General features: G+C 25.6%; 8 protein-coding genes across 8 annotated transcripts; 3 read left to right on the top strand and 5 right to left on the bottom strand.

Annotated features, from left to right (window-relative positions):
- Positions 1-144: 144 nt before the first annotated feature.
- On the bottom strand, positions 145-4,562 carry LOC128955923 (uncharacterized). The gene is made up of 7 exons (XM_054301603.1): positions 4,521-4,562; positions 2,182-2,306; positions 1,938-2,070; positions 1,651-1,850; positions 1,174-1,300; positions 370-893; positions 145-158 (listed from the first exon to the last, which is right to left on the bottom strand). Exons 2-7 carry the CDS (start codon positions 2,282-2,284, stop codon positions 145-147), a joined length of 1,101 nt encoding a protein of 366 aa, XP_054157578.1. The 5' UTR covers positions 2,285-2,306; positions 4,521-4,562.
- Positions 4,563-6,800: 2,238 nt separating this feature from the next.
- LOC128955356 (uncharacterized) lies at positions 6,801-10,815 on the top strand. Its single transcript, XM_054301020.1, has 4 exons — positions 6,801-7,751; positions 9,347-9,469; positions 9,742-9,894; positions 10,514-10,815. The coding sequence occupies exons 1-4, from the start codon at positions 7,262-7,264 to the stop codon at positions 10,753-10,755; spliced, it is 1,008 nt and encodes a 335-aa protein (XP_054156995.1). The 5' UTR covers positions 6,801-7,261; the 3' UTR covers positions 10,756-10,815.
- Positions 10,816-11,501: 686 nt separating this feature from the next.
- Positions 11,502-12,336, bottom strand: LOC128955922 (ras-like GTP-binding protein RHO). Its single transcript, XM_054301602.1, has 3 exons — positions 12,273-12,336; positions 12,054-12,175; positions 11,502-11,939 (listed from the first exon to the last, which is right to left on the bottom strand). Exons 1-3 carry the CDS (start codon positions 12,313-12,315, stop codon positions 11,502-11,504), a joined length of 603 nt encoding a protein of 200 aa, XP_054157577.1. The 5' UTR covers positions 12,316-12,336.
- Positions 12,337-13,451: 1,115 nt separating this feature from the next.
- Positions 13,452-14,622, top strand: LOC128955921 (glutamine synthetase-like). The gene is made up of 6 exons (XM_054301601.1): positions 13,452-13,506; positions 13,586-13,678; positions 13,738-13,860; positions 13,933-14,018; positions 14,107-14,246; positions 14,310-14,622. The coding sequence occupies exons 3-6, from the start codon at positions 13,743-13,745 to the stop codon at positions 14,620-14,622; spliced, it is 657 nt and encodes a 218-aa protein (XP_054157576.1). The 5' UTR covers positions 13,452-13,506; positions 13,586-13,678; positions 13,738-13,742.
- A 116-nt stretch (positions 14,623-14,738) lies between these two features.
- LOC128956187 (ras-related C3 botulinum toxin substrate 1-like) lies at positions 14,739-16,270 on the bottom strand. The gene is made up of 2 exons (XM_054301871.1): positions 15,873-16,270; positions 14,739-15,376 (listed from the first exon to the last, which is right to left on the bottom strand). Exons 1-2 carry the CDS (start codon positions 15,905-15,907, stop codon positions 14,830-14,832), a joined length of 582 nt encoding a protein of 193 aa, XP_054157846.1. The 5' UTR covers positions 15,908-16,270; the 3' UTR covers positions 14,739-14,829.
- A 977-nt stretch (positions 16,271-17,247) lies between these two features.
- On the bottom strand, positions 17,248-18,131 carry LOC128954864 (myosin-2 essential light chain-like). Its single transcript, XM_054300463.1, has one exon. It carries the CDS (start codon positions 17,821-17,823, stop codon positions 17,380-17,382), a length of 444 nt encoding a protein of 147 aa, XP_054156438.1. The 5' UTR covers positions 17,824-18,131; the 3' UTR covers positions 17,248-17,379.
- Positions 18,132-18,958: 827 nt separating this feature from the next.
- Positions 18,959-20,009, bottom strand: LOC128955920 (proteasome assembly chaperone 2-like). Its single transcript, XM_054301599.1, has 3 exons — positions 19,648-20,009; positions 19,519-19,577; positions 18,959-19,450 (listed from the first exon to the last, which is right to left on the bottom strand). Exons 1-3 carry the CDS (start codon positions 19,922-19,924, stop codon positions 18,959-18,961), a joined length of 828 nt encoding a protein of 275 aa, XP_054157574.1. The 5' UTR covers positions 19,925-20,009.
- A 499-nt stretch (positions 20,010-20,508) lies between these two features.
- Positions 20,509-22,456, top strand: LOC128956434 (protein tumorous imaginal discs, mitochondrial-like). The gene is made up of 3 exons (XM_054302175.1): positions 20,509-21,498; positions 21,581-22,093; positions 22,168-22,456. Exons 1-3 carry the CDS (start codon positions 20,828-20,830, stop codon positions 22,391-22,393), a joined length of 1,410 nt encoding a protein of 469 aa, XP_054158150.1. The 5' UTR covers positions 20,509-20,827; the 3' UTR covers positions 22,394-22,456.
- Positions 22,457-24,178: the final 1,722 nt, after the last annotated feature.

The raw sequence follows: 24,178 nt of genomic DNA, 5'->3' as shown, positions 1-24,178 counted from the left end.
TATATTATATAAAAAAATTATAGCTAATAAAGCTAATAATTAAACTTTATATTTAGATAATTATGTTATTATTTTTATGTAACTAACTTTATTAAATTTTTTTTAAAATTAATTAAACAGCAAAATTGTGTTTATAAATATAGTTTAATAAATAAAAACTCACATTAAGACAAATACGTTACATATTTTATACAAATTGTCATATTATTTAATGATTTACACAATAAAATGATAATGTTGAATATCTAAATATTATTTAAATATCGAGTAAATAATTTTTATATAAAAAAACATATTTAATTAAAATTATTTTTTAAATGTTAAATAAAATTTTGTAAAATTTTAAGAACACAATCATTAAAATAAAACATGTCTTCAATGTATTAACTCTCTGGTATTCAATTGATCCGGAGGTCAATTGTCCTAAAATTTTAGGCGACATATCTTTTGTTTGACTACTGGTTAAACTGTTATCCTGATGTTGTTGTTGTTGTTGTTGATGATGATCTTCATCATCACCGGTACTATAATTGCTATTAACATTATCAGAGCTCAACCAGTTTTCACTAATGGATTGGTCATCGGATAGATCATTGGATCCTATATTTGCAACATTTGTGTCAATTGTTTCTTTGCCATTGTTGTTGTCATTTGAAAATGTTTGACTTTCGATAGTCTTTACAGTGGTTAGTGTGGTGGGCATAGTAGTCGGTGCAGTCCTCAGCAAATCAAACCAACACTGTTCAATGGGTGCGCCCTCCAGTTGGCAGGCATTATATTTCTCAAAGTATGACTGATGACTGTGGAACAGCTGATCGGCTATTATTGCGGCCTCCGGTCCACACTTTTGCCGGATATCCATTTGACTACAGTAGCGAAACTTTGTCCACAAACTATTGATTAAGTTTTTTTTAAAATAAAAGTCATTAGAATTTTTAGAAAATTTTTTTTTGAAAAGTTTATGTCATATAATACTGTATTAACTTATGTCTGACAAATGCATTGAATATAATCTTATTTTTTTAATTATTTTAATTAGAGAGAAGAGTGAGTGAGTGAAAGTAAGATCATTGGGCTGTTAACACATAATTATATAAATGAAAGATATATTTATACAAAAAAATAAATCTATGAATATATGAGCCAAAAAAAATAGTTTTGTTTATCACATGCCTACAAGTCATGTTGATATTGTTTTTCCACTCCTTAATAGCCTTAATGGGCTTATCATAGTTGACATCACATTTCCAGTTCCGAGTGTTAAATATACCACTAATGCATTCCTCATGTCTTATGAAACCTATAAAGTAGAGGAAATAAATTGAGTGATGGATACCATATAAAAAATTAGTCATATCATAATTTGTTTTAATTTTAAAAAAATTATTTTTTTATATCTAATTATATCATTGTTTAGATTAGATTAATTTAAAGTATACATCCTAAGTGTATATTTTTTGAAAAGTTAAAAAATAAGTTTTAATTATATTATTAACATTATTATCATATATAATTATTGTTATATTGTAAACATTTTTTTATATAAATATTTTCTTTAAATTTTTACCCTAAAAACATCAGGAGATTAGGATTTCACATAAAATGATAGTATATGTTAAATATATACTGTATATAATGATTATGACAAACCTTGACTTAAATCTGATGTCGGGTTATGACAGAGTCGATGAAAGAAAGTCGGTTTCCAATTGAATCGATTGATCCGCATCTTAAGCTTACGGGTTTCGCAAACGTATTGTCGGAAATTGATGTCCGTAGCACAGGCACCGTCCGAGTCGGCCGTTTTGGTGATGCACTGGACAAACCCCGAGTATATACCATTTTGAGCACTTTATATACATATATAAATATTTCAAAGTTAGAAAATTATATATTATTTATATTAAATAAAGTAATAGAAAAAATAGATGTTTTACTCGCAAATATCACTTAATTGACTGTCTGTACTCTGGAACTGATGTTTTTTATGGGTTTCCAAATTTGAAGCAAATTTATCCAAACAATTGTGCACTTCTTCATTACATGTGCTAACAATAAATGGGATGAAAGCTATTTGGATATTAGAAATATATATATAAAATATAATTATTATTTTGTTTATAAGTTATATTTATAGTATAGTAAAACATATTTAGTAAATATTAACATATAAATACTTACATAATGTAAAAATAATTATAATTAGCTGAATATAAGTTAATTGAGCCATCATTTTGAAAACATTAAAATCCTTATTATTGACTGAATTTATATTTTTTGTCATCAAATATAAATAAATATTATTTCTGTAAAAAAATTAAAAAAATATTTTTTTATATATATAATATATAAACTTTGTACTCAATACAGATGTAATCAAAAAGTATAAATTACAAAATATTTGTTAACAAAGAAAACTTATTATAAAAATTATAATATTTTTTGTATGATTGAGGTTAGAGTCAGTCAATAAAAAAACATGTAGTATTTATTTATTAATACATACTTTTGATATAATTAATAAAAATGTGAAAAATAATATATGTTTATTAGATTAGTGGCAGTGATAGAGAAAAAATAAGGAGCTGTTATACTATTATCCAAATGCTATATTGAATAAGTATTATATATATTATTATTATTTTGATATTATTTATGACATCCTGTGCTAATGATAGTGATTCCCGATTAAAAAATAAACAGGAATTTAATATACATTCCGATTTATATATTTATAATTAATATTATTTACTGTACAATATGTTTATAAGTTTACAGTCAATAATATAAGTATTGCGTATTTGTAACTTCATAGCAAACAATTTGCAACATTATATTTATTTAAAAAAATATAATATATCTAATAACTCTTTACGTGATGTGTGATGATGTTTGAGAAATATCATAAAAATGTAGTGGTTTTTTGATATCCTTTTTTATAATTATATATATATATAGTATATGTACAGTATTTTAGTAATATATTGTTGATTAATATCATTAGAAAAACAATATTACATCACAAAAACTTAGTGGAAATGATAAATATATCAAATAAACCTTTCAATTTTTATTTTTGTAAGTTATATATATATTTATATATATTATACATATTATCAATTTAAACGATCAATTTATTTATTTGTCGGAAAGTTTTTAATATACAGCGAAAATCTAAATCCATTTTTCTTTTGAAGCCATCAGTTGAATACATTTCAACACATGTTCTGGGAATAAGTCGCCTCTTATATAGTACTAAAGCTTATGGAAAGATTGTGAGGAAAGTTAGTGTTTCAGCGCCGGCCGATTGTAGCAATTAGTCAAAAAACCAGAGCTCTCTCTCTCTCTCTCTCTCTCTCTCTCTCTCTCTCTCTCTCTCTCTCTCTCTCTATTCTCTCTTTTATATATATATTAGAAGTTAGTTAAATGCATATAAACTTTGAAGAAACTCTACAGTAATTTAATCTGATTTCCGGTCCTATTATAAGTCCCGCACTAACAAAAAAATAGTCATAAATAACGGACACATTTTGTTTAACGTAATATAAAGAGATCTATTGTTATCCACAGTTTGTTTTATATTTTGTAAACTTATAATATATATAACTTATATTAATTTAAGACATGATGTCTAACAAGATAATTATTATGGATGAACACATATAATAAATTGTATAATGAAATACGATTTTTTAAAATATATTATAAAATATTATTTTATTATAAAATAGTAAATATTTGAAATAAAATTACAAAATTATTTTTTTGGCAAAATATTTATTAATGTAAATAACGTAAATAATTATCTAAATTTAGATAAGTTTTTAAAAATTAATAATTTTAAAAGCAATAAATAAAAACGTCAAAACTTTTAAATACTCATATCTGACAATAATGTAGTAACTGTTATGTATAGATATGTTTGTATGGATTGTGGAAATATGTCTGAATGGGAAAAAAGGGATAAAAATTGATGAAAATAATTGCTGTCTTTTTTTGCTTTTTTTTGTTTATCTTTTCAACTAATTTTATAACAAACACATCTCTCTATATTTGAATACTGTATTTGAAGATATTATTATTATTATTATTAGGAAAAACATTGGCTTTTACTCAGTTTTATGAATTCAAACTTACTGTACATTTATACAAACAAATTTAATTTCCTAAAATAAACAAAATTTATTATTTTTGGTGATAAATGTTTTGGTAAATTTATAATAAAATATTTTTCCAATAAATTGAGGAAATTAAGATATTTATGAATATTAGGCGTCATATAAATAAAGTTTAATAAAGTATAATTTATATAAATTAATAATAAATTAACATATTAAATGATATGTATGTAAAAAATTCAAACATTTAAATTTAGTTTAGTTTTTAAAATTTATAAAAATATAAATATATATATTTATATATAAAATTATAAATAAAAAATATTAATAAGATTTTTTAAATATATTATTATTTGTTGACAAATAATAAATACTAAATAAATAATAATTAATTATAAAAACCTGAAAAAATCAAAAGTGATGTATCATTTGTTAGGTGTTGTCATCCACTCATAGAAAAATTAGTTCACAAATCTCTTTGGGAAACAACATGTAATACAAGCGCCAGAATATAATATTCACACCGAGAATATCGTATAATATTTATATAAATTATTAGTGCATACAATACACAACTGATTTTTTCACTTAACTATTAGATTATAAGTTAATATACAGTATATACTTATATATTATATGAATGCGTAATGTCTATTAAGGGGTCTCTCTCTATCTTTCTCTCTCACTCTCCCACTGAATCATTTGTGTGCACAAACTCTATTAGGGCAGTGCTCTCCAAAAGTCTATTAGATTTTTCACTAGTAGTGTGTAGTAGACTATACAACACACGGTTTGTCGTTTACATACAGATAGATATTATGAACACTCTCTTCAAACCAAAAATCCAAGAATAAGAGAGAGAGAAAAAAAATTTCTTCAAAAAGCCGTTTTGACGATACAAATGGTAAATAAAAGACAGACCCATCAGTTTATCCGATGGTAACTAAGCAAAGCAGGCACAGAGCACAGGCAGATGAGACCTAATGGTATCAACACATGTGTGTGTGTGTGTGTAATGGCTATACAATAAATGTGTGGTTATGTGTTAGGTGCACGTGTATGCGTATGTTAGGTTATATGTGTATTGTAGGCATATGTGTAATGGGTCAGGGTCAGTGTTTGGCCACTTGACACTCCGACACTAGTAGCAGCTTAACTAACTTAACTGACTATAAATAGTGTTTTATGATCCATGATAAACTTTTTATAAAAAGTATCATGTTAACATTTTTTTGTCGTTGTAAAACTGTTTTTATTATATAATTTAGCTGTAATGAAGTTATTTTGAAAATTTCAATTTTTTCCCATTTAATAAATTATATTATTGTTTTCATAAACAATAATATACTGTATCTCACGGGAGGTCTTGAATAAACCTCCCGAAAAAAATTGTTTGTCTCAAACAAAAAAAATTGTTTTTAAAAGTTATATTACATAAACAATACCCATTACAACTAAATATTTTATGTGCAAATATAGTACCAGTAGTTTGTCATCCCCATCCCATTGCATGACACTACAGAGTTTTTTTTGTACAGTATGTATGCCCTGTCTTACTAGCCATTGATAGATGGCATACACATAGACTGACCACCCAATTTATTAGTAAACCTGTATAATAGTATAAAATTATTATTTTCACCTGTATTTTCCTGTATATTAAATATTATATTCCTGTATGTTAACCTGTACTTAAATAACAATATATTGGTATATATTTATAATTTTAATTAATAAATTTAATTTAGATGCTATAATTATATAAAAAGTTGAAATTATTTTATATTGAACATGAACTATTTTAGAAATATTTATAAATTTTTTATATTTAAAAAAAATATTTCAAATATTTAAACTGTATATTAAAAATACAAGCAATTTTTTACTAACAAAACTTGATTCATAGTTATTTTATACTTTTATTAATCAATTAGTTTAACATATTTTAAAACTGTATATTTTATTATACAGGTTAGCCCTTTCCTGTCACCTGTATTAGACCCTTGATTCCTGTATAATACAGGCGTCACCTGTATGGGTGGTCAGTCTACATACACATGGCTTTATATCACTTATATACTTGTAATTTAAAAATCTAACTTTCCTTTTACAACAAAACACATACACAAACACTCTTTACTTTCTGTCAGTAAATCATATGAACAGCTAATCAATCGATTTATTTGTATTTTTCTTTCGGCTATCATTTCTGACAGCACATAGAGATATACAAATTGAATGGTGGAAAGGGCTGATACTGTGATACCAACCAACAAAAAAACGATTTTTAAAGCGATATTTTTTCAGCAATTTATTTATTAAAGAAAAACAGACGCAAAAATACATGTCAAACCAAAAATGGTGAAATAAATATGAATAATACATATTAGTAATAATAATAATACTGTAATATTGCATATTATAATATTAATTTTTATATATATAAGCAAAATATATAGATATTCTCACATTTATGTTTTGTACACAAAAAATATATATCTCATATTTCATATATGTCACTACATATTGTATATGTGTGGTAAACATGTAGGATATATATATGTCATATATCTAAATCTAAATATATATATATATATACTGTATATACACATAAAAAATTATTTATTATAAGTATTTAGTCATGTATTATGACTGTCCTGTTTGTCTCCCCAAACGACACTATACTTTCACTGCCACACTCTATCTATCATTGCTTCTCTCAATTCCCTATCAATTCCCTATCCCTATCAGTACCCGCTTATGTATTTTTGCACAAACCATTGCCACCCCTATTGCCTCAATATTTCACATCTCATCTCATAACTGGTGGTAATAAGTGTTGTTAAGAGTACTTAAATATATATTTTTTACGGCGTCGGCAGTCATATAGTGAGAAAAAATTTATAACTTTTTTTTCACTGAAAGACACCAAATAATACCGCAAGAGGAGAGAGAGAGAGAGAGAGAGAGAGAGAGAGAGAGTCCCCCAATAATAAAAAACAATCATTAAAAGTGTCCATAAAAGTCATAAAAATATATTTATTTTTGATTTAATCAACACTTGTTTGATAAAAATCTTGTGTTTATGAAACAATCTATGTTTTGGTCAGCCATTCAAAGATAACTGTGCGCCCGACGACAGTATGAGTCACAAAAAATTAATTGTATTTCTAATTTTGATAAATTATTTTCAAATCAAAGTATTCGCTTATATCGATTTTAATGGTGTTCCCCATAATGTGGACACCAATCAAATATATGAGCAAAATGTAACTGCTAAAAGAGGATACAAAGTGACCTGGCTCAATTTTACTGATTTAAAATCCATCAATAATGATAATAATACTAATGCCAGTGTAAGTGACACCACTTATGGTGGACAGTTGTTAAGTGAAAAGTCAGCCAATATCAGTGGTCTGCATCTGGTCGTTGCAATGCCACCACAGCTGCGATACAGACAACAACAGCGACTTCCGACACGCGTTAGGATCGAAATGGTCAACAATAGCGCCTATATTATCATTAAAGAACCCAATGGTATTCATCGGGGGTTTTATAGTGCATACAAAGTCTATGATAATACAACTCATCAGTTGGTCACTGAACGCAGAGATTTTTTTATTAATATTCATGGTATTTGATTATATATATAATTTAAATATTATATAATATATTAAATATAATTTTATATATAAATATGTATAATTTAAATAATATTAATATTTAAATTTATAAATTATCTTTATATGTATCGTATATTAATGTACATACTTTATATACCAAATATACTGTATATTTAAATATTAATTTTAAAAAAATTATCTATATTTGATGATTAATAATTTAATAGTAGACTAAAAATAATTATAAATATAGTTTAAGTGAATAAATTAATAATTTATAAAACTTGTTGATAATTACCATGAATAGCCAAGGTCAGATATACTATATAAACAGATTATTATTATTATTATTACAATTTACTGGTAAACATTTACAATACATTTGATTTAGTAATGCATTGATGTGTTAGACAAACAGTTTATTGAAGTTTAAGTTTAAAAGGATAGTTTGGGCCTCAATTGAGATAAACAATTTAATGTTTGTTAACAATAACAGTATTAATTTATTAGTTTTATTAGTGACATATTTTTTAGTATTTTTTTCGAAAAAAATTATATAACTTAGACTATATATTATAAATGTAAATTATTGTTTAACTCAAAATTAAAAGTAAAATATTAATCACTACAGTCTAAAATATTTTTAATTTTAAAATTACTATTAATTTTTTTAATTTAGTTGTTGATTAAATAATAAATAATAAACTTAAATAATTAAAACTTAAGTAAAAAATAATTACTATGATATATTATTATACAGTATAATTTTACTAATAATAAAAAAACAAATTTTTATTAGCAATTTAATTAAAAAGCATCAAACGTTTTAGTACACTAAACTTATTATTTATATTATGTATTAAAAAATTATTATTGCTTTAGTCCAAATTCAATAGCTTTACAAATAGACTGACCACCCAATTTATTAGTAAACCTGTATAATAGTATAAAATTATTATTTTCACCTGTATTTTCCTGTATATTAAATATTATATTCCTATATGTTAACCTTTACTTAAATAATTATATATTCGTATATATTTATAATACTATATAATAAATTTAATTTAGATACTATAATTATATAAAAAGTTGAAATTATTTTATATTGAACATGAACAATTTTACAAATATTTATAAATTTTTTATATTTAAAAAAAATATTTGAAATATTTAAACTGTATATTAAAAATACAAGCAATTTTTTACTAACAAAACTTAATTCATAGTTATTTTATACTTTTAATAATCAATTAGTTTTACATATTTTAAAACTGTATATTTTATTATACAGGTTAGCCCTTTCCTGTCACCTGTATTAGACCCTTGATTCCTGTATAATACAGGCGGCACCTGTATGGGTGGTCAGTCTATTTACAAATATAGTGATGTTTGTACAGAAAAAAAAGTACTTAACAACAACAACAAAAAAGTATTATAAATTGTATTGACATTTAAGATTATATACAGTATATGCTAACTAATTGTTGTTGGCCTACAATAAACCGCAAAACTTAATTTATTATATAATATTATACAAATTATTTTATGCATTTATTACTACAATATATATATATATAATATATGATATGTTTTAAACTATAGGTTTGAATGAAAGTAACCAACATTGTAATGAAGACGCCGATTGTTTCAGTAATTTTTGTTTAAATAATCAATGCCTTTGTAGCGATGATAAGCCCGTCCTCGATGACCATAAATGTATTGCCGGTAATTATATTGTTAACAATAAATCAAATTAAAAACTTACATATCTTTCTCTTTCTCTCTCTCTCTCTCTCTCTCTCTCTCTCTCTCTCTCTCTCTCTCTCTCTCTCTCTCTCTCTCTCTCTCTCTCTCTCTCTCTCTCTCTCTCTCTCTCTCTCTCTCTCTCTCTCTCTCTCTCTCAATCTAATTGACTGTAAAATAGCAATTATATTATAATTTAATATTTTATAAATTGAAAACTAACACTTTTTTCCTTAACACCATTACAATGATAGCCCAACCAATAGTCAGTAAATGTTTGCATTCAAGTCAGTGTCAATTTATCGCCGGACCTAATGCTGAGTGCAGTTATAAAAGAAAGTGCCGGTGCGCTAATAATGGTCGTACCATTCATATACCCAAATATGGTTTATATTGTATTACACCAAGTATGTGATTATTTTATCAATAATTTTTATTCATACAAACAAACAAACAAAATTACATTTAAATTAATTGATTATTTTTAGGAAAGTCATATAATATTTTTACTATTGATTCAATTATTTTTTTCTAAGAAAAATAGAGTTGATACAAATTTTTACTATTAAAAAATATTAAATGATAATTATATATTAAATTACATTATAAGAAAAAATAATAATTTGAAAAATTAATGAATATGTATTTTATCATAATTATCATAAAACACATTTTTCTTAGTAATAAGTTTGTCTAAAATTTAAATTATTAATAATATTTAAGTAATTTATGTGTTTTATATATTAGATTTTATATAAACATTTCAAATAAATATAAACAAATATATATCTATTAATAAACAAATATATAAACAACATATATCATAACAATAATATTCATCTAATGTTATATTTGAAAATGGGTTATTAATTGATTATATTGATATTGCCTTAAATAAACAATTTAATTTTGTCAAAAAGTTTTTTTTAAATATATAAAACTAATTAATTGTATAATTGATATAATAATAATTATTTATAAAATTTTAAAAATAATATTTAATTTATTTTTATTTATTTTTTATAGAAGGTTATAACGATAGCTGTATTTTCTCAGAGGAGTGTCTAATGATTGGCAGCAATCGGTACTGCAATGAGATGTTTAGGTGTCAGTGCCGTCATAACTACTACCACCAGACGGGAACTGGATGTGTCAGAGCACTGGCAGTTGTCAGCTCTGGTCCAACAACGATGTCCACTATCATCAATGTCTGGTGTTTTTTAGTAATAATATTTTTGGCAACATTTGCGACAAATTTTAATTTATGACAAAATATAAATATATATTTATATTTTAAATATTTTTTTCTGTTTTTTTTTCGGGATGTTTGTCGCAAAAATAAATATGTTATTTACAACAAAAATACATATTTTGTTTACACTAAAAAATTTAAAAGCATATCTTATATATATAATTATATCTAAATAGTCTTGTTGATTTTTTGAATAAATTTAACTATTATTATTTTTAAAAACTATTGTTGAATTATAATAAATATTTGAATATTTTATTTATACATAAATTGATATTTATCATTTAATAAGTTGTACAAAAATATATATAAAATTATAAATTTTATTAAATTTAAATTAGATAACAATTAATACAAAATATACAGTAAATAATATCAGTAAAAAAACACGTTTAATATTAATCATCAATAAAACCATGTTCTCAAACATTAATTTAATAAAAAAAATAATTACAAAGTAATAATAACACTTTGATGTTTGCCGACTTGTATTTATAAATAAATTTATTAATTGGTTAGATAAGTGATTATATATATATATATAAATACACTTAATGTTGTAACGATTATTTTAACGATATTAATAAAAAAAAGTTCATTAGTTTTTCAATATCATCAAAAATAAATTTAAAAAACATAACCATAGATGATATTAAAATGCGCTAAAAAACACATTCATACAAAAATAACTAAAAAATTAATATTATGTTAAATATCAAAAAATAAAAAAAATAAGAAAATACTTATACTTATAAAAAAAACTTATAAGACATTGCAGACACCTTTTTGTTGGCCAGGTTTCGGAAATTTACGGACACTTTCGGTAGACGCGACAGCCATTTCAAACAATGGCAGTATTCCCTCGTTATTACGTGAACTGCACTCACAGTAACCGTAAGCACCGATATCTTGTGCCGCACGACACCCGTCACCAAATGATACCGGAGTTTGTTTTTGACGTTCCAGACTATCGACAGTTTCTTTATCGCTTCGGAGATCACTTTTAGTGCCGACCAAAATCATCGGCACTCCTGCACAGTGATGGGTAACTTCGGGCATCCATTTCTCGTAGATATTGGCCAATGAATCGGGCGATACTACACTGAAACACAGTAGCAGTACATCGCTGTCCGGATAGGACAGTGGCCGCAATCGGTCGAAGTCCTCCTGACCAGCCGTATCCCATAACTCCAGTGCCACCTGTTATCGAAAATTTATAATATTATGTACCGGTATTATATAATTAGTATCAGTATTATTATTTATTATTATAAATTAAAAATATTTAATAAAATTTATAAGTATATTTAATACCTGTTTATTTTTGTAATAAAAATTAACTACCGATGCCTCAAATACAGTGGGTATATATTCAGTAGGAAAGTGGTCTTTACTGAACACAAGCAATAGACATGTTTTGCCAACTTCTCCATCACCTGAATAATAGTTTTTTTGAAAAATAATTTATTATTTTTTTTTTTAATAATAAAACATTTTTATTAATATAAATTTATTAAATTAAAAAAAGCAAACCAATAATCACTAATTTCTTGCGAGTTATTTGTTTGAAAAACATTTTAATTTACTGTATTTAAGTTTTTATAAATGATATAGTATTACATCAATATTTTAAATAATTGAATTTATATTATTATTTTATTTTATTATTATATATAGTAAATATATAACAAATTAAATTGACTTGAAATATACAAACACTAAATTGATTTACTTTGAAAATAATATTCAGACACAATATCATAAATATTTACTAAATTTTTCTCATAACTCATAAATTGTTAAACAAATATGCGTTAATTGTGTCTCTAAGTAATAATATCAATGAATATAATAATACCTTTTTAGACATTTTTATAACACATATTTACGGATAACAATAGTTTTTAGATATCACAATAATATTTATAATTTGGTTTACTGACATTGATTTAATTAAATTTTATAAAAAAACAAATTGATTAACACTGTATAGCATATAAATTAATATAATAAAAATTATAGTCATAAAACAAATTAGGTATAAATAATGAAAGTATAATATTCAATACTCACATTAAACAATTTTTTTTAATATTCAATGCTAATACTAAATATTTAATAATAATAAATTTATTCTAATACATACTAAATAAAGTAATAAAAGTTTAAATTTTTACTAAATTATCTTTTAAATTATTTGTTATTTATTTGAAAATTAGTAATAGAATTTATAAATTTTATTTAAATTTAAAATTAAATTGTAATTTTGTAAACTATTAATAAAAAATTTTTTTATCCAATTTAACATATTTATATTGAAATGCCAATTAATGTTAATAAAATGTTAATTACAAAATAAAATTATTATTCACGGAAATAAAATAAAAATTCATATTATTATCATTATTTACTGTTAACATATTTATTTATATTTTTATACAAATCATATAAGTTTAAGATATCATAATTTTATGGACAAATCAATAGATAAGAGATGAACAAAATTCAACAATTATTTACATTAGATATATTTTCAAAAAATAAATTTAATTTTAATATATATGACACTAAAGTTTTTGAATTATATTTTTTTAAATCTTATAATTATAAATTCTAGTTAGATATAAATAATTTATTTTTAACTAAAATAAAAATACAATACTAAGTATAATGAATTATAACTATAATGTCACTACTTTTAAATATCAATCATTATGTAAACCATATAATAGTATTCATCTGAGATATATTTGGTTGGATGGCAACGGTATAAATATATTAATTAATTAAATAATTATGAATAATAATAAAGTTTTCTAAATAAATACAATTAATTGAACGTTTAGGCCGTGATTTGAGGACCAAAACAATTCGGGTAACAATTGAACCCAAGACACTACAGGAGGTGCCCTATTGTGCATATTGTGGTCAAACATGCGGTAATTTTTTAAGTTTTATTTTTTTTAAATGTATATTAAAAATAAAAATCATTTTATAGGACACATGAAATTGACAGCTAATTCTGACTGTTGGCTAAAACCAGTGCTTTTATGTAGCGATCCTTTTAGAGGCGACAATAATAAACTGATATTTTGTGCGCCAATTAAATATCAAATTGAAGGTAATTTTTTTTAATGTATAAATAATTGTCTTAAACATAATTAATAATTAAATATGTTTTTTTAAATGACAGCTTCAATAAACCGTCATTCGTGCGATAAAATTGTCAATCAATTAAGTGAATCACAACAAAGTGTGTCTCAATTTATCGTAAAACAGGTTAAAAATGTTTTTTTTTTCTAAACAGTAATTACTTTAAGTGATGCAATTTATTGAATACATTGTTTTTGTTTGTTTGGTATTGTAGCCTTATTTTCTGGTCGATAAATTAACCAAACGTGCCATTGGATGGCCATTTGACACGTTTGATGAGCTAAATGTCAGTGCAAACTATGCGGTAGGAGCTAACCGTGCCGTCGGTCGGGACATTGATGAAGCATTTTATAGGTAAATACTGTTTATTTATTGTTGATATAATTAAATGTTTAATTTTATGCTTTTTACTCTCAGAGCCAGTCTTTATGCTGGACTACCCATAAGTGCTTCAAATGTGGAGGACTTGCCGTCGATGTGGAGTTTTGAGTTGGGACCCACTCCCGGCACCAACATTGGTGACCAGTTATGGATGGCTCGCTATTTATTGCAATATATTGGCGAACAGTTTGGTTTTGTCATATCTTTTGAGCCGTTAAGACATATTCAAAGTAAACATCAATTTATTCAGTTGTGGACTACAGAGAAATGCTGTGAAAAGCAATTGTTTGCTATGAATAGTGACCCATATATTGCTATAAAAGAGATATGTTTAGCAAAGTTGTCATAATTTGTTTTGCAATATTTAATATATAATAATAAAACAAAATTTAATATTGAATTAAGAAGAATAAAATAATTTATTAAAAAAATTATTTCATATAAATTACTCTTTATATCACAAAAATTGAATTAATTAATGATTGTATTATTATATTGATATGATTTAGATTTGTTTTTTTAAGAACCGGTATATGTTTTTGTATAACAATATCTTTTATAAGAGAAGACATTTTTGTTTTTTCTTTTTTGGTGACACTTGTGGACAAAGAAAGGCACGGATGGCCTCATCGAAGACATTCTTGAGACCTTTTAATGTAAGTGCCGAACACTCCAAGTACTTAACGGCTCCGATATCTTTAGCCATCGACAGACCCATGGGATAGCTAATTGGTGACAGTTTTTTCTCTTTAAGCTTTTCCAGTGTTTTTGGATCTTCTCTTAAATCCAGTTTTGTACCGACAAGTATTATAGGTTTGTCCGGACAGTGGTGTCTGACTTCGGGCCACCATTTGATACGGACGTTCTCGAAGGAAGACGGATTGACTACTGAATAGCAGATGAGAAATACGTCGGTTTGCGGATAGGATAGCGGCCGCAGTCGATCGTAGTCCTCTTGACCGGCCGTATCCCATAATCCAAGATTAACAGGCTTTCCATCGACCATAACATTGGCCGAGTAGTTATCAAAAACGGTTGGTATGTATTCACCAGGAAATGCATTAGTGGTATAACTGATTAGCAAACATGTCTTACCAACAGCTCTATGGTGTGAATAAAATGATAAATAAAAAAAATATGATATAAAGTTATGTATAATTATTGACTATTAATCTATATTACAGTATTATTTTTATGTATAAATATCAAACAATGTTATATTAATATCAATTTGATAACCTTTTATTTTTATATTAATAAAACAGAAAATAATATCATTGGTTACTTATTGTTATAATACTGTATATTGTAAACTCATATTTCAAAGGTTATACATATTATATTGAAAATGTTAAATAATAATTTCAATTATAACAAAATAATTTAATTTAGCTAATTTTCTTTTAAATGTTTAAAATCAAAATTTACTTTAAAATTTAAAATTATTTATTAGCAGAATATTATTAATAGTAATAAATTAAAGTTTATACAATTTGTAAAGTGTATTTATTCTATATATTTGGTAACTAAATTTAATTTATATACTATCAATATAAATATATATTATAAAATAGTAAAATTATAAGTATATTGACATACCCATCACCAACAACAACACATTTGATTGCTTGCATTTTGAAAAAACAACAAAATTAAATTATTGACTATAATTAATAATGATTAATTATTGCACAGTTGTTCAAGTAGGTATTTCCACTTGTCTACCCTCAAAATACCACATATACAGTATATATGTTGATAAAATAAATTATTTTTTAACTAATAAAAACAATAATAAAAAGTACTTAATTGCTAAACATATTTATTTAAAAAACATAAAATAATAAATATTGTTATTATAATTCATATGAAGTTATGTTTGAAGCATTTGAAACAAACAATTTAATTATTGTAATACAATATATTAATATATATATAAATTAGAGTCGGCTTTCAATTGCCTTATCGTACGATTTCATAATGATTTGTAACATTTAACAGCACAGGTATCTCAAGTGGTTACCATTGTGTCTCCATAGAGAACAGGTAGATATGATAATAATATTTTAATTGGACTATATTTATTATTATGATATTTAATATGACATTTTATGTTATGTTTAATTATTGTATTAACTTATGACGTTATATAAAATGGTTTTAAATTAAAACTGTTTTTTTGTAATGATTGCTGGTTATGGCAATTGCAATAAAATATTTATAATAAATAATAGTTAAAGCGTTTATAATATTGTAAATAACAGTTAGTTTTTTTTTGTTAATATTAGTATTATTATTATTCTTACTGTTGTTTTTTATCTGAAATCTTAGTTATACTCAATATTATACTACAGTATTAATGTTAACTTTATAAAAATGTTTTGTATGATATTTATCTTGTAAACTGTATGTGAGAATGTAATATAATCTCATAATTTATTATTTCATAATATACTGTATAAGTATAATATGATTTATAAATTATTCTCAATAATATACAGTCAAATGTGAAAACATTTCAAATACAGTATTGATAAATATGAAATTGATATTTCAAATATCAAATGAGACTTCAAATAATAAATATCTAAATTTTGAGTTTAATTAGTATTATGTTTATAAGATTCCTCAAAACTCATTACATTAGACAGTATTAACCTAATTAAACTACATTTAATTTTTTTTAATTATGATTTTTAAAAATTAACAAATTATTTGGTAATTTTATTAATAACTTTAAATTATTAAGATAAAAATTTATATAATTATATGTGCTTAAAGTATATTGCATTTTTTATTATAAAAATAGGATTTAGTAAATATAACATTTATTATTTCAAATTAATATGATATCATACATAAAAAAATCTAAATATTGGCAAAATAAAAGCATTAAAACAAAATCTCTATTTTAATATAATTCATATATACATAAATTTAATTAATTAGTAAAATAATTTTTTTTTGTTATAAATATAATATGAGAAAAATATAATTCATTAAAAATGTAGAATTTAAATAAGTATTAAAACTAAATATAATAATAATAATAATTTAAAACCAATAAATTTCGATATAAATTTCGATATATAACTAGTTGTGATGTCTATCCATGAAGTATCTGTTTGACAAAGTATTCGTAGTTAACCCTTCCCTCCTCGTCCTCCATACCGACCATAATCTGTTCGACCTCATCGTCGGTCAACTTTTCTCCCAATGCCGTCAATAGATGTCTCAATTCAGCCGAACTAATATAACCGGAGCCGTCGTTATCGAAATGTCTCAAACCTTCGACAAACTCGTCGGAAGAATACTTTACTCTATTCTTGACTATCGACTGAAAAATTGGCAAAAACTTATCAAAACTGATCCGTTCTTCGGCTGTAAACTCTTGACAACACCGTTTGATTTCAGCTTCAGTAGGATTTTGACCCAAAGCACGGGCGACATCACCCAATTGGGACACACCTATCATACCATCGCCTTTGGTGTCAAATATTGCAAACGTTTCCTTATATTCTTGAATCTGATCCTCACTAATGGCAGACATTATTACAGTATTACTATTTACTAATGAAATCGATAAAAATTTGTAATAATAATACTAAAAAACACAAGTAATCGCTTTATTACACAAATATGTTATTAAACTAACAGTTGTTTAACGCTTAAACTATTTTGTAGTTTAGTTTATTTTTAATAGTACTTATAATAAAATAACTTCCAATTCATTGTAAAACAAACAAAACTTTTATATACAGTATATATGTATAATATGATAGGCAAACACTAACATTAATAATGTTAATACTAATACCACTTTAGTATATTCACAAACATATTGAGACTGTACTGAGAGAGCAAAAAATATTATTACAAACAATTATTTTCAGGATATTATTATTATTATTCACTGCAAAAATATGGTATAAAATTCACGATTACTTTTTAACTGACAAACTATGAGAGAGAGAGAGAGAGAGAGAGAGAGAGAGAGAGAGAGAGAGAGAGAGAGCTTAGAAAGAAATACAGTGAGAGAGAGAGAGAGAGAGAGAGAGAGAGCTTAGAAAGTGGTAAATACAGTGAGAGAGAGAGAGAGAGAGAGAGAGGAAAGTGCTGTACTATGAAACACCGGTATATATAATATAATAGTTATATAGCATATGACAAATATGATAAATAAATAATAAAAATTATGAAATGTGTGTGTATATAATTTTTTACCATATTTAAACAAATTTTTTACAAATATGCTGGTAATAAAATGAAATAAACTAATAAGTATACAGTATATACCGGTATATATACACTATGGGGTGATAAATACATTTAAAAAAAACAATTTGACAAAATCATGATTTTTATTTTATTTCAAATATATTTAGTTATTTATAAAATTAGCATTGTTCAAATATATAAAATATATACAGTATATAAATAGTAATATTATATAGTGTGTCATAAAATTTATTTCTATCAATAATATGCCAATTACCGTTATTTAATTACCATAAAATCAATGAAACAAATCAATTACAGTATATCAATAAAATAAACTATAAAAATCAATAATTAAACTATAATTTAGTTTATTTAACTTAGATTTTAATTTAGATACAGATAATTAAGATATTATTAATGAACAAAAAAAATACAATTTATAAAAAACCAATTGTAAAACAATATTAATAGATACTAACGGGTGGCTCATCACCGAACAGTTGTCTCCAAGAGAACGGTGTAATCCAAGACTTGAAGGTCTGAAAGTCAACTAAACTGAGCCATTGATTGATGGCATTAATAAATGCAAAACTATGCGGTCTATTGTCGCCTTCGGAACAATAGATGACAAGTCCGGTGCTAGCAATCTGTTGTTTGTCTAACCATTTAAGCACATCCCGTAGTCCACCGCTTCCCGGCAAATGCATGACACCATCGGGTTTGGGTTGGAGTGTAAACGGGTCCACGCGCTCGACAGTTGGCCACTTTGCCGATGCATTTTTGCCAACAGTATCCTTAAAACTTTTATTAGTAATACATTTGATCGCGTAGTAATCGCCAGAGTCCAGTGCCGATGCCAAGTGCTCGAGAAAACTCGAGCTCAACACAAGCACGTGTCGCACGTGACACGCGGCCAACCATTTAGTTAGTGAATCGTAAAACTCTTTACGTAATTCCTATCGACAAAAATAAAAATTAGTTTTTCACTTCAATCTCTATGATGTCCATTGCAGTCATCACTTACGCGATAAACTGGTGTCCGCTGTTGTATAATCAATAGCCGTCGGGAAACACATACATAAACTGTTTGTTCAACAAAAAAATTGGACAAAAATTATTAAATAAAAAAATCATTCAATCATTTAAAACAAACCCTGTGCCGAAGTGGTCAACGATTGTCCGCCGTATCGATAGGCATCGGGTCCGACCAATGGCATCAATGCCGTAGAGTATAAATGTCCGGCCAGTCGGCAGTCCAACAATTCTGTCAGAGTGGACACCAATAAATCGATGGCCAATTGCGGCACATTTCCCACCGAAACACAGCCGTAGATAACAGTAAAATCGCGCCACTGGTCACTACTTGGCTGTCCATAGCTGGCCGTCGGTATGAATATGCTGTCAGTATTAGTAATAGTAGTGTTAGTCATGTTTTGTTTGGACAGTAATCGCGGCTTTAATTTGATTACAAAAAAACAAAACAATATTTTATTCAAAACTTTTTTTTGTTTTATATTTTATGTCAAATCATATTTCAATTGACAATAAAAATATTGTATATTTTGAATAATAAAATCAATAATAACGTTACGTTAAAACAGTAGTATTTGTAACCCACTATAACATCAATTACTTTAAATAAATACTTTGTATTGTTTATCAATTTATACCCCGATATATAAAAATGTAACGTTTGTTACTGAAAATACTTAATGTTTAAATATATAGAGAATGAGTACAAAACAATATGAATAATTGTAGATCAAATAGTATAGTAATTCTATGCATTGATGTGAACACAAAAATAATCATTTCAACATTATTATCATTACATGTGTTGTCTGTAATACAAAACAATTGTTACGTATTTTTTATTGACATAAATTAGTTCCCCATTAATTTCTATATATTATTTACAGTTATAGTTAATACAGTAAATTACTGTACATTTATACTAAAACATTATAAACTTTTCAAACACTGTCCCATCTGTTGTAACAATGTTTATGAAATTTAAGTCTAATATTACATAAGCATAACTACCTCTACATTGAATGCATTTTTTAGACTGACATCGAAAACACATGTATTGACTGAAATCTTTTGAAGACATAATCGGTCGGTAATCTAGTGGTCAAACCAGTGGTCAATCAGTGCTTTCGTAATTAACCGAATCAGCGGCCAAAACGCCTGCTTGAATGTGATGTGTAAGAAGTGTCCGTTTCGGTGATTGTGTTCACTGTTTTGGTGTTTTGTTTATTTTTTTTGTAAAAAGTTATTTACCGATCAAATTATCCGACAAAATAAGTGGTCGATCACTGAATATAAAAGACATGACAACTATGACAACAATAGCATTAATCAATGGCCACTGTTTGCGACATTTAAGACAAATATCGAGACTAAACTTTCGTTCACATTCGTGGCCACGATTGGCGACGACATTGTGCACCCGAAATGGGCCACTGATAGCGGCCACTGCCGGCTGTCGTCATTTTCAAACAGGACATCCATTGAATGCCAGTAAAGACTATTACGAAACATTAGGTGTTGACCGAAGTTCTTCTCAGAAGGACATCAAGAAAGCGTACTATCAGTTGGCCAAGAAATACCATCCGGACACCAATAAGAACGACCCGTCGGCTTCCAAACGGTTTCAGGATGTGTCCGAAGCTTATGAAGTGTTAGGTGATGAGGGAAAACGCCGTCAATACGATCAATATGGGTCGGCCGCGTCCAGTATGGGTGGTGGAGCCGGATCTCAAGGTTTTAGCGGTTTTCAGGGCTTCCACTCAAACATAGATCCCGAAGAGTTGTTTCGCAATATTTTCGGTGATTTTTCGAAAGGTTTTGGCGGACAGTCAACAAACGAAGGCTTTGATTTTGATTACGGAGCGCCACAAGAGATACAAATGAGTCTCAGTTTTAAAGAGGCCGCCAAAGGATGTACTAAAGAAATTAATATTAGTGTTGTCGATACCTGTCCTAAATGTAACGGTTCCCGGTATGTGAACACTGCAATGTGTTATTGCATTTTAAAATTACTTATTTATATTTTATATATGATATATATTTTATACTTTCAGATGTGCTGAAGATCACAAGCCAGTCAAATGTCCCTATTGTCAGGGAACAGGTATGGAGACAATATCTACCGGTCCTTTTGTTATGCGATCGACGTGTCGTATGTGTAAAGGCACCCGTCTATACATTAAGCATCCGTGTCGTGACTGTGGCGGCAAAGGCACAACACAGCAGCGGAAAAAAATTCAAATACCTGTGCCGGCAGGTGTTGATGACGGTTCAGTCAAACGGATGCAAATTGGAAATAAAGAATTGTTTATAACATTTCGTGTCTCCCGAAGTGATTACTTTAGACGTGACGGCGCAGACATACATACCGACACTGAGATATCGTTAGCTCAAGCAATACTCGGCGGTACTGTCAATGTTGGCGGTCTCTATGAAGATGTTACACTTAAGATACCATCGGGAACCAGTTCACACAGTAGAATACGTTTGTCTGGTAAAGGTATCCGACGAGTCGATAGCTATGGTTATGGTGACCATTATATTCATCTCAAGATTAGAGTACCACAGTATGTATTGAATGTATTTTAATTTTTTAATTACCATTTTTACTGAGTTTATTATGTGTGTGTGGTTTATATAGAAAATTATCGCCAAAACAAAAAGCTTTAGCACTTGTTTTGGCCGAATTGGACGAAACCAATTTGACCTCAAAAGGCACTACAAATGGTATAATTGAAACCCGAAGTGGACGGGTAGCTGAAGGCGATGCCGAACACGAAGAGTTAGTTAATAATATTAGGAATGCATTGGAAGAGACCGACGGAGAGGAGTCGGATAGAGACAGAGCGGCCGATAAAAAGGATTAAAAACATTTGATTAGTTTATAATTATTATTATTGTGTTATAATTTGTTATATAAATTTAATATTTAGTTAGATTTTAAAATTTAAAAAATATAATATTTTCAAATACATATATTCACATAAAATATATGACAAATAAATTGTATAATTGTTATCAACAATACCAGTATAATTATGTATGATTTTTTTATTAAAAAAAAAGTTTGCAGCATTTTTAATTACAGTAAATATTATATATATACATTAATACTATCAAATTTATAGTTATTTTAATCATTTAAAAAATAGCAATATAAGCATGAAAATTAATAATTTATTTAGTTTTCATTACAATTTTGCTTATTGTATAATAATAATAAATTTATTGAAAATAAAATAATATCATCAAGTTTATAACATTTAGTAATAAAATTATTAAATTTTATTAGTACCGTGATAAAGTTTTATTTATTTACCTGTAATAGAATCTTAATAAACTATAATAATTTTAAAAATAAATATTAAAATTTATTTTAATGATATAATATTATATGTTATGATGTGTCTATTCTCGATGTTGGCTTAATACAGTATTAATACTACTACTACTACTTAAATAAATGGTATGGATATTACACTAATTATATTTAATATTATAAATATATGATACATTATAAAAATAAAATATTTTTATATGATCACAACAATTAATTTGGTTTAACAAATTAATTAGCATAATCTAGAATATAAAATATATTTCATGAAAAATAATATAATAAGTATTGTATTTAAATTAAATTTATATTTTTGTCACTATTTTTGTTTTTGAAATTATATATGAATTTTATTAGTTATATTAAAATAAGTTAATATTTTGTTTAGTAAAAAATAAATATTTGTTTTATAAAAAAATGTATTTAATAGACAAAATATATGTCAAACTTTGAAACAATTATTTACAGTATATTTATATATAATTGTTATATAATCTGACTTTTATTTTATCGTATTATTGTTAGTATTATAACACTATTACTAAAATTATCTAATTTTAAATTAAAATCGTTTTTCTCGTAAAATTGTGTGTGTTTTTTAATGTCAAACAAAAATAACACATTTTTTATTTTTATTTTCTTTTGAAACACCCAAATAAGGTGCGTCCGAATGGCACTGGTATGTAATTATTGGGTAATTGTCATAAAATTAACTATCTATCTATTGATGTGTATAAAATATAATACCCAAAATTGACACTTAAAATAGCCTTGAAGTTTTTTAAATATATGATATTAATAATAGCAAAAAAATAATGCTGTAAAAAAGCTATCTGTTTTTATATTATAATATCAATTTATACATAAGAAAAATAATGGCATAAAAATAAAAATTCAATTTGTATTACAAATTTGGTTATAAAATACTTAGCAAAAATGCTTTGTTTAAATCAATGTTTTATGTGTTTATCGTAAAAGAGAAAAAATAAACTTTTTTTTATTCTTTGCGTTAATTATATTTAAATTATATTTTAAAAATACAGTAACACTGGAAAAATATGGTGTTTTTTAATTGCTTATATATTTATATAAATATATTTAGTATATTTAAAAAATTTTAAACAACTCATTGACGTATATAATTTATGTATACATATAAATGTTTAATACATGTGTATGTATGCGATATATATATATATATACTAAAGAATTGTTTGTGTATTTTGATAGTGATTTTTATTATTTAATGTATTTAACAAAAAAATATGGCGACAATTAAATTTGTTTGGTTATCATTGTTGAGATTTTATGGTTT

Source organism: Oppia nitens, unplaced genomic scaffold (assembly GCF_028296485.1).
Source record: "Oppia nitens isolate AA-2021 unplaced genomic scaffold, nextdenovo-longstitch-racon4-pilon3 scaffold2_pilon_pilon_pilon, whole genome shotgun sequence".
Lineage (NCBI taxonomy): Eukaryota > Metazoa > Arthropoda > Arachnida > Sarcoptiformes > Oppiidae > Oppia > Oppia nitens.
The sequence above is the reverse complement of the archived record's forward strand: the minus strand, read 5'-3'. Positions and strand labels throughout refer to the sequence as shown.

Bases quoted from the DNA above. Each gene is read 5' to 3' on its own strand.
- LOC128954864 (XM_054300463.1), bottom strand. From the start codon at position 17,823: ATGTCTGCCATTAGTGAGGATCAGATTCAAGAATATAAGGAAACGTTT.
- LOC128955921 (XM_054301601.1), top strand. From the start codon at position 13,743: ATGAAATTGACAGCTAATTCTGACTGTTGGCTAAAACCAGTGCTTTTA. The intron at 13,861-13,932 runs GTAATTTTTTTT...TTTAAATGACAG, and splicing joins AATTAAATATCAAATTGAAG to CTTCAATAAACCGTCATTCG. The intron at 14,019-14,106 runs GTTAAAAATGTT...TTGGTATTGTAG, and splicing joins CTCAATTTATCGTAAAACAG to CCTTATTTTCTGGTCGATAA.
- LOC128955922 (XM_054301602.1), bottom strand. From the start codon at position 12,315: ATGTTTTTCAAACAAATAACTCGCAAGAAATTAGTGATTATTG. The intron at 12,176-12,272 runs GTTTGCTTTTTT...ACTATTATTCAG, and splicing joins CAAGAAATTAGTGATTATTG to GTGATGGAGAAGTTGGCAAA. The intron at 11,940-12,053 runs GTATTAAATATA...TTTCGATAACAG, and splicing joins TTTATTACAAAAATAAACAG to GTGGCACTGGAGTTATGGGA.
- LOC128955356 (XM_054301020.1), top strand. From the start codon at position 7,262: ATGAGTCACAAAAAATTAATTGTATTTCTAATTTTGATAAATTATTTT. The intron at 7,752-9,346 runs GTATTTGATTAT...TTTAAACTATAG, and splicing joins TTTTTTTATTAATATTCATG to GTTTGAATGAAAGTAACCAA. The intron at 9,895-10,513 runs GTATGTGATTAT...TATTTTTTATAG, and splicing joins TTTATATTGTATTACACCAA to AAGGTTATAACGATAGCTGT.
- LOC128956187 (XM_054301871.1), bottom strand. From the start codon at position 15,907: ATGCAAGCAATCAAATGTGTTGTTGTTGGTGATGG. The intron at 15,377-15,872 runs GTATGTCAATAT...TTCACACCATAG, and splicing joins TGTGTTGTTGTTGGTGATGG to AGCTGTTGGTAAGACATGTT.
- LOC128956434 (XM_054302175.1), top strand. From the start codon at position 20,828: ATGACAACTATGACAACAATAGCATTAATCAATGGCCACTGTTTGCGA. The intron at 21,499-21,580 runs GTATGTGAACAC...TTATACTTTCAG, and splicing joins CCTAAATGTAACGGTTCCCG to ATGTGCTGAAGATCACAAGC. The intron at 22,094-22,167 runs GTATGTATTGAA...TGGTTTATATAG, and splicing joins CTCAAGATTAGAGTACCACA to AAAATTATCGCCAAAACAAA.
- LOC128955920 (XM_054301599.1), bottom strand. From the start codon at position 19,924: ATGACTAACACTACTATTACTAATACTGACAGCATATTCATACCGACG. The intron at 19,578-19,647 runs GTTTGTTTTAAA...TTGAACAAACAG, and splicing joins GTTGACCACTTCGGCACAGG to TTTATGTATGTGTTTCCCGA. The intron at 19,451-19,518 runs GTAAGTGATGAC...TTTTGTCGATAG, and splicing joins AGCGGACACCAGTTTATCGC to GAATTACGTAAAGAGTTTTA.
- LOC128955923 (XM_054301603.1), bottom strand. From the start codon at position 2,284: ATGACAAAAAATATAAATTCAGTCAATAATAAGGATTTTAATGTTTTC. The intron at 2,071-2,181 runs GTAAGTATTTAT...ATATCCAAATAG, and splicing joins TATAATTATTTTTACATTAT to CTTTCATCCCATTTATTGTT. The intron at 894-1,173 runs GCATGTGATAAA...CTTAATCAATAG, and splicing joins AATATCAACATGACTTGTAG to TTTGTGGACAAAGTTTCGCT.